Source organism: Acartia tonsa, chromosome 15, assembly GCF_053477335.1.
Source record: "Acartia tonsa isolate MP-2025a chromosome 15, ASM5347733v1, whole genome shotgun sequence".
Lineage (NCBI taxonomy): Eukaryota > Metazoa > Arthropoda > Copepoda > Calanoida > Acartiidae > Acartia > Acartia tonsa.
The window spans coordinates 2,646,360-2,655,681 of record NC_137274.1 but is presented as its reverse complement, the minus strand read 5'-3'; the positions used below and the strand labels follow the sequence as shown (position 1 = coordinate 2,655,681).

Sequence of the window (9,322 nt, the reverse complement as noted above, 5' to 3'; positions counted from 1 at the left end):
TGAACCAATGAAATTCAGTAAAACTCCCCAAAAATTGTTAATCCAACTATAAGAAAATGTCTTTTAAAAACTTTGGGGACAAGTGTTACAAACAGCCTATCCCTTCTCTCTCTGGTGCTGAAGGATCTCGGGCCTAATTAATTACCTCTGAACCGATATGGTTCTGTATTCTATACAATAAATTGATTAAGCTTCTATCTAATAGTTTCAGGGGAAGGTTTATAACTATTTTAGGGGAGGGGACCACCACCCTTCTAAGAAAAAAATGACCATGAAAAATTTTTTATCATAAGCATACAACTACAAAGGAGAGGACATTCTTCGGTACAATCAGACAGACAAACATCCTGTTACTTTATTACAAGGGGCAAAATAATATAGTTTTATTGTCCAAAGTCTAAGATTTGATTAACTAGGTACTTAATTAATTTAATTCTCCTGTTAAGGGAAGCCTTTGGTCCTTCTGGACTAATAAAACTGTTTTTTTTTAAATTTAATATCCACAGAAAGCTGTCTATAATACGATGCGATAAATAACTAATATTTCAGATAAGAAATTGTTAAAATTTTAATAGTTAGAAAGATCTGGGTACAATCATCGATTTCTCATCAAATATTAAGGTAGATAGATAGATAGTAAGATAGATAGTTCAATACATAGATAGTTAGATAGATAGTCAGATAGTAAGATAAATAGATAGATATTAATAGAGATAGTTAGATAGATAGTTAAATAGATAGTTAGATAGATAGTTAGATAGATAATTAGATAGATAGATAGATAAGATAGATAGTTACGTAGATAGTAAGATGGACAGTGAGATGTAATATTTAGGTATACATTAATCTTATAATATGTGTGTCATAAAAGATCTCGTAAACCGCTGTAAGCTTGGTATTGGTCCAGTTGTTGTATTTTTCCCAGAGAGAGAGAGGGGACAATGGGCTGTTTATTACACTAGTCTCCAAAGTTTTGTGACAACTTTTTCTTATTCGTGGGCATAACAACTTTGGTGACTTTAGTGGATTTTGATTGGTTGTTTCATTAAGTTGAGTGTTTAAACGTTTCAGCCACAAATTTTAATCTATAGTAGGAATGATTTTGTGTATAATCATTGGAGTGGAAACTTACATTCATTTATCGGCAATTGTCTTATCCCATTGGATCCACGTATTTTTTCTCCTTCCCCTTTCCAGAATGTCCGTACGTCCATTTAAAACATGCTGATGTTTTACTTTTTTGACAACAAAGTTTCGTATGTTAATATTATTCTTTTCTTCTGCTTTTTAAAATAATGATTCCTGGGACAACAAGGTTCAATGTTTTAAACAAGTCCTAAAAATGTAAGTATGTCCCTAAACAGTATCCTGTATTTAAGGAGTTTTTCAACAAAACTTAGAATTTTACAAGACCTATACATTTATATTCTGCATACTGATTTCTGACACTCTACAAGTGTTAATGTTCGTTATCGTTGCAGAGCTTTGCTTTTATGGATTACCGAAAATTCCCCCGCTGGTGGGGAATTTTCGGTAACTTTTTTGCGGTCAATTTCGGCAAACTTCTAAAAGTCCTAGGATAACGTCCTGTTAGGACCTGATAGTCCTTTCCATAAGCTTTCTACCGGTCTTGGTTTCATTTGAAAATATTAATATTTACCCCATTTTTTTTCAAAAAAAAAACGAAAAAATACCGAAATTTCCCCCCCTTACCCTATATTATTTAGGTATTTTATTTTATCAAATTCAATAATGAACAAAAATTTATATATTAATTTTAAGGTAGGAGCCGGAGCCGTAGCCGCATCAAAATTATACGGCTCCGACACCCTGGTTTAGGTTCCCCTGATAGTGAACAAAAAATCAGGGATCTAAAGGGATAAGAGAATAGACACTTAACTTAATGAACGATCACAGGAAGAGTGGGGACATTAGGTTGTTTAATATACTGGTCCCCCAAAGTTTTATAATAACGCTTTCTGATTCATTGGCGTAACAACTTTGGGGACTTTTATTTAATTTTGATTGGTTGGTTGATTAAGTTAAGTGTTCAAACGTATCAACCAGTAATATTTATCAATTTTTATTTTGTAAAGGTTTAAGTTTGAGAATGGAGAAGAGGATATCATTGGAATGTAGGGGGAAGGATCCGGCTCAGGTTAGTTTTAGTATTATAGACACCTTTCCGCGGATATTATGCGGATAGTATGGCTGATAACCAGTTCTAATCCAGCGGATATCAATAGAGGTTTTAAATCCATAGAGGGAAGAATCCGGCTCATGTTAGATTAGTGTTATAAACACCTTTCTGCGGATATTATGCGGATAGTATGACTGTAAACCAGTTCTAATTTTGCCGATAGCCCTCGGTTTTGAATCCATACTGTTCATAATAGTTTGAGTATGGAGAAGGTTCGTTCTCTATCTATCTTTCTATCTATCTATCTTCCTATCTATTTTTTATTTATAAAAGTCGGCACAGTGTCGTCATCCCGTCAGTAGCCTTACTTTAATATCTGTCTATCTGTATGTCTGCCTTTCAATCTTAATGTCTGTTTGTTTTTTGTCTATCTATCTGATTTGGCATGTCTGTATCTATTTTCAGTCTATCTATCTATTTATCTATCTCACCATATTTCCAGCTATCTATCTATCCATCTATATTTCCACCTATCTATCCCATATAACCATCTATCTATCCATCTCACCATATTTCAAGCTATCTATCTATCTATCTTTCTATCTATAGAAGTCTGCACTGGGTTGGCAGACTTACTTTAATATCTGTCTGTTTTTTGTCTATATCTATCTATCTAACCATCTATACGTCTACCTATCTATTTACTAAGAAACAATGGCTACACAAACAACAAACAATCTATTTTATATATCCATCTATCTATCTTTCTCACCTTATTTCCAGCTATCTATCTACCTATCTTTCTATCTATCTATCTGACAATCTATATATCTATCTATCTTTCTTTCTATCTATCTATTCATCGAGGTTCGAATCTCGGCTCAACAACGCGTCATAATTGACTAAAGACGTCGTGCAATCAAAGGGTTGGTTAATTTGGACAGAATAAGAGATTATTTTTGCTCTCTTTGGTCGTTAATCTTGACCTAATAATGTCATGGACAGCAGTCTCGCCCGCACGAGGTGGTCTTTTCAGTTTATGCTTACCTACCTAGTTAATGACCTCATTGGGGGGGGGGGGGAGGTTGGGGGGTTTCCTTTGATTTATTTCAATGGATCATCTATAGAACTCAAGACTTGTAATGAGATGCAATATTCTTATTGGGGTCCTTATAACAAAGTAACAGGATGTATGTCTTTTTGTTTGTATGTCTGTACTGAAGGATCTCACTAACTGCTGAATCGATCAGGTTCTCCTTAACACGGTAGCTTCTCATAGGTCTAGGGAAGGTTTTTAACTATTTTGGGGAAGGATAACACCACCCTCCCAAGAGAAATCACAAAAAATCGAAAATTTTAAAAGTATTCTCGCTTTTCGTAGAGACGCAAAATCGACAATTCTTTCTCAATTTAGATAGGTATTTGAAGAAGAAAAAAACATATAAAGTGCCTGGAGAGGCCTCTAGGGGCGTAGCCGCTAGTACTCTTATATGGGATTTAAGTAACTCCAACCAACCCTACGATTGACGACATTTGTCAGGTAGTCCTAACAAGTTAGAAGGTAATGAGATGAACATAAAATAAAACTTAAAGTTGGACTGACGGACAGACATTTATATAGTATCTTCGTTACTAAAAAAAACATGTTCATTGTGTTATGAGGTTTTAATCTTCGCAATTATACATTGTACTATAGACAGCCTTCCGCAGATAATAAAACTGGTTTTTATGTTTTGAATTTTATTTTAATATTTATGGAAAATTGTTTGTAATACGATGCTATACATGATTACTAGCTGAGACCCGGCTCTAATCCAGCGGATATTAATCGGTTTCGAAGCAATACTGGGAAAGTTGATAGATAGATATACTGTTTATATTTAGACTCATGGACTTAATTTGGATATTAGTATAATAGACGGCTTTCCGCGGATATTATGGCTGAAAACCAGTTCTAATCCAGCGGATATCCATCGATTTTGAATCCACACTGACTGTGCATGATAATTTGAGAATTAACATTAGCCTTCGTTCTCTATCTATCTTTCTATCTATAAAAGTCGGCACAGGGTCGTCACCCCGTCGGTAGACATACTTTAATATCTAGGTGTCTACTTATATATATAAAGGGGGGGGGGGGGCGAAAGTGACACTTTTTGAAACCAAAATTAAAAGTCAAAGGAACTCAACTAAAAAAAGAGTTACAGGTCTGACATTTTGCATGGGAGTTGCTTTATAGGGGTACAATATGGAACTGTGAAGAAACGGCGGCGCAACCGCCGAAAACCGCCGAGAAAAGGCAACAAAAATTACGGCGGGAAACGGCGGTTTTCGGCGGTTGCGCCGCCGTTTCTTCACAGTTCCATATTGTACCCCTATAAAGCAACTGCCATGCAAAATCTCAGACCTGTAACCCTTTTTTTAGTCGAGTTTCTTTGTTGACTCTTAGTTTTGGTTTCTAAAAGTGTCACTTTCGCCCCCCCCCCCCCCCCCCTTTTAATGTCTTTTTTTTTATTTGTCTGTCTATATGTAATACATGTCCCACCCCCAAGATTATAGCTTAAAACCACCACAGGACCAGTAGATATATTCCCTGAAGACTAGAATCCAATCGGTTCAGACGGTCGGACGGACGGACAGACATCTTTCTACTTTCTAGTATAGATGTATCTATCTGATTTGGCATGTCTATTTTTCTGTCCATCTATCTATCTGAATGTTTAAATCTCTATCTATCTGAATATATAAATCTATCTATCTATCTGAATGTATAAGTCTATCTATCTATCTGAATATATAAATCTATCTATCTATCTGAATATATAAATCTATCTATTTATCTGAATATAATTATAAATCTATCTATCTATCTGAATGTATAAATCTATCTATCTATCTGAATGTATAAGTCTATCTATCTATCTGAATGTATAAATCTATCTATCTATCTGAATCTATAAATCTATCTATCTATCTGAATGTATAAATCTATCTATTTATCTGAAAGTATAAATCTATCTATCTATCTGAATGTATAAATCTATCTATCTATCTGAATGTATAAATCTATCTATCTATCTGAATGTATAAATCTATCTATTTATCTGAAAGTATAAATCTATCTATCTATCTGAATGTATAAATCTATCTATCTATCTGAATGTATAAATCTATCTATCTATCTGAATGTATAAATCTATCTATCTATCTGAATGTATAAGTCTATCTATCTATCTGAATGTATAAATCTATCTATCTATCTGAATCTATAAATCTATCTATTTATCTGAATATAATTATAAATCTATCTATCTATCTGAATGTATAAATCTATCTATCTATCTGAATGTATAAGTCTATCTATCTATCTGAATGTATAAATCTATCTATCTATCTGAATCTATAAATCTATCTATCTATCTGAATGTATAAATCTATCTATTTATCTGAAAGTATAAATCTATCTATCTATCTGAATGTATAAATCTATCTATCTATCTGAATGTATAAATCTATCTATCTATCTGAATGTATAAATCTATCTATTTATCTGAAAGTATAAATCTATCTATCTATCTGAATGTATAAATCTATCTATCTATCTGAATGTATAAATCTATCTATCTATCTGAATGTATAAATCTATCTATCTATCTGAATGTATAAGTCTATCTATCTATCTGAATGTATAAATCTATCTATCTATCTGAATGTATAAATCTATCTATCTATCTGAATGTATAAATCTATCTATCTATCTGAATGTATAAATCTATCTATCTATCTGAATGTATAAATCTATCTATCTATCTGAATGTATAAATCTATCTATTTATCTGAAAGTATAAATCTATCTATCTATCTGAATGTATAAATCTATCTATCTATCTGAATGTATAAATCTATCTATCTATCTGAATGTATAAGTCTATCTATCTATCTGAATGTATAAATCTATCTATCTATCTGAATGTATAAATCTATCTATCTATCTGAATGTATAAATCTATCTATCTATCTGAATGTATAAATCTATCTATCTATCTGAATGTATAAGTCTATCTATCTATCTGAATGTATAAATCTATCTATCTATCTGAATGTATAAATCTATCTATCTATCTGAATGTATAAATCTATCTATCTATCTGAATGTATAAGTCTATCTATCTATCTGAATGTATAAATCTATCTATCTATCTGAATCTATAAATCTATCTATTTATCTGAATATAATTATAAATCTATCTATCTATCTGAATGTATAAATCTATCTATCTATCTGAATGTATAAATCTATCTATCTATCTGAATGTATAAATCTATCTATTTATCTGAAAGTATAAATCTATCTATCTATCTGAATGTATAAATCTATCTATCTATCTGAATGTATAAATCTATCTATCTATCTGAATGTATAAATCTATCTATCTATCTGAATGTATAAATCTATCTATCTATCTGAATGTATAAATCTATCTATCTATCTGAATGTATAAATCTATCTATCTATCTGAATGTATAAATCTATCTATTTATCTGAAAGTATAAATCTATCTATCTATCTGAATGTATAAATCTATCTATCTATCTGAATGTATAAATCTATCTATCTATCTGAATGTATAAATCTATCTATCTATCTGAATGTATAAGTCTATCTATCTATCTGAATGTATAAATCTATCTATCTATCTGAATGTATAAATCTATCTATCTATCTGAATGTATAAATCTATCTATTTATCTGAAAGTATAAATCTATCTATCTATCTGAATGTATAAATCTATCTATCTATCTGAATGTATAAATCTATCTATTTATCTGAAAGTATAAATCTATCTATCTATCTGAATGTATAAATCTATCTATCTATCTGAATGTATAAATCTATCTATCTATCTGAATGTATAAATCTATCTATCTATCTGAATGTATAAGTCTATCTATCTATCTGAATGTATAAATCTATCTATCTATCTGAATGTATAAATCTATCTATCTATCTGAATGTATAAATCTATCTATCTATCTGAATGTATAAATCTATCTATTTATCTGAAAGTATAAATCTATCTATCTATCTGAATGTATAAATCTATCTATCTATCTGAATGTATAAATCTATCTATCTATCTGAATGTATAAATCTATCTATTTATCTGAAAGTATAAATCTATCTATCTATCTGAATGTATAAATCTATCTATCTATCTGAATCTATAAATCTATCTATTTATCTGAATATAATTATAAATCTATCTATCTATCTGAATGTATAAATCTATCTATCTATCTGAATGTATAAATCTATCTATCTATCTGAATGTATAAATCTATCTATTTATCTGAAGTATAAATCTATCTATCTATCTGAATGTATAAATCTATCTATCTATCTGAATGTATAAATCTATCTATCTATCTGAATGTATAAATCTATCTATCTATCTGAATGTATAAATCTATCTATCTATCTGAATGTATAAATCTATCTATCTATCTGAATGTATAAATCTATCTATCTATCTGAATGTATAAATCTATCTATTTATCTGAAAGTATAAATCTATCTATCTATCTGAATGTATAAATCTATCTATCTATCTGAATGTATAAATCTATCTATCTATCTGAATGTATAAATCTATCTATCTATCTGAATGTATAAGTCTATCTATCTATCTGAATGTATAAATCTATCTATCTATCTGAATGTATAAATCTATCTATCTATCTGAATGTATAAATCTATCTATTTATCTGAAAGTATAAATCTATCTATCTATCTGAATGTATAAATCTATCTATCTATCTGAATGTATAAATCTATCTATTTATCTGAAAGTATAAATCTATCTATCTATCTGAATGTATAAATCTATCTATCTATCTGAATGTATAAATCTATCTATCTATCTGAATGTATAAATCTATCTATCTATCTGAATGTATAAGTCTATCTATCTATCTGAATGTATAAATCTATCTATCTATCTGAATGTATAAATCTATCTATCTATCTGAATGTATAAATCTATCTATCTATCTGAATGTATAAATCTATCTATTTATCTGAAAGTATAAATCTATCTATCTATCTGAATGTATAAATCTATCTATCTATCTGAATGTATAAATCTATCTATCTATCTGAATGTATAAATCTATCTATTTATCTGAAAGTATAAATCTATCTATCTATCTGAATGTATAAATCTATCTATCTATCTGAATGTATAAATCTATCTATCTATCTGAATGTATAAATCTATCTATCTATCTGAATGTATAAGTCTATCTATCTATCTGAATGTATAAATCTATCTATCTATCTGAATGTATAAATCTATCTATCTATCTGAATGTATAAATCTATCTATCTATCTGAATGTATAAATCTATCTATCTATCTGAATGTATAAGTCTATCTATCTATCTGAATGTATAAATCTATCTATCTATCTGAATGTATAAATCTATCTATCTATCTGAATATATAAATCTATCTATCTATCTGAATGTATAAATCTATCTATCTATCTGAAAGTATAAATCTATCTATCTATCTGAATGTATAAATCTATCTATCTATCTGAATGTATAAATCTATCTATCTATCTGAATGTATAAGTCTATCTATCTATCTGAATGTATAAATCTATCTATCTATCTGAATGTATAAATCTATCTATCTATCTGAATGTATAAATCTATCTATTTATCTGAAAGTATAAATCTATCTATCTATCTGAATGTATAAATCTATCTATCTATCTGAATGTATAAATCTATCTATCTATCTGAATGTATAAATCTATCTATCTATCTGAATGTATAAGTCTATCTATCTATCTGAATGTATAAATCTATCTATCTATCTGAATGTATAAATCTATCTATCTATCTGAATGTATAAATCTATCTATCTATCTGAATGTATAAATCTATCTATTTATCTGAAAGTATAAATCTATCTATCTATCTGAATGTATAAATCTATCTATCTATCTGAATGTATAAATCTATCTATCTATCTGAATGTATAAATCTATCTATTTATCTGAAAGTATAAATCTATCTATCTATCTGAATGTATAAATCTATCTATCTATCTGAATGTATAAATCTATCTATCTATCTGAATGTATAAATCTATCTATCTATCTGAATGTATA

General features: G+C 29.3%; 1 protein-coding gene across 4 annotated transcripts in view; it reads left to right on the top strand.

Moving 5' to 3' along the window:
- The first annotated feature begins 530 nt into the window (after positions 1 to 530).
- Positions 531 to 9,322, top strand: part of LOC145307299 (acidic leucine-rich nuclear phosphoprotein 32 family member A-like) — a 22,424-nt gene continuing 13,632 nt past the window's right edge. For 3 of the 4 annotated variants that reach the window (XR_013875387.1, XR_013875386.1, XM_080149659.1), the window contains exons 1-2: positions 531 to 621; positions 2,097 to 2,158. Coding sequence is in view for 2 of the 4 variants with exons in the window: in XM_080149659.1 (XP_080005785.1) it covers positions 2,111 to 2,158 (48 nt within the window). In the remaining 2 variants the exon portion in view is untranslated. The remainder of the gene's footprint in view (positions 622 to 2,096; positions 2,159 to 9,322) is intronic. The other variant, XM_080149660.1, reaches the window with a different exon arrangement.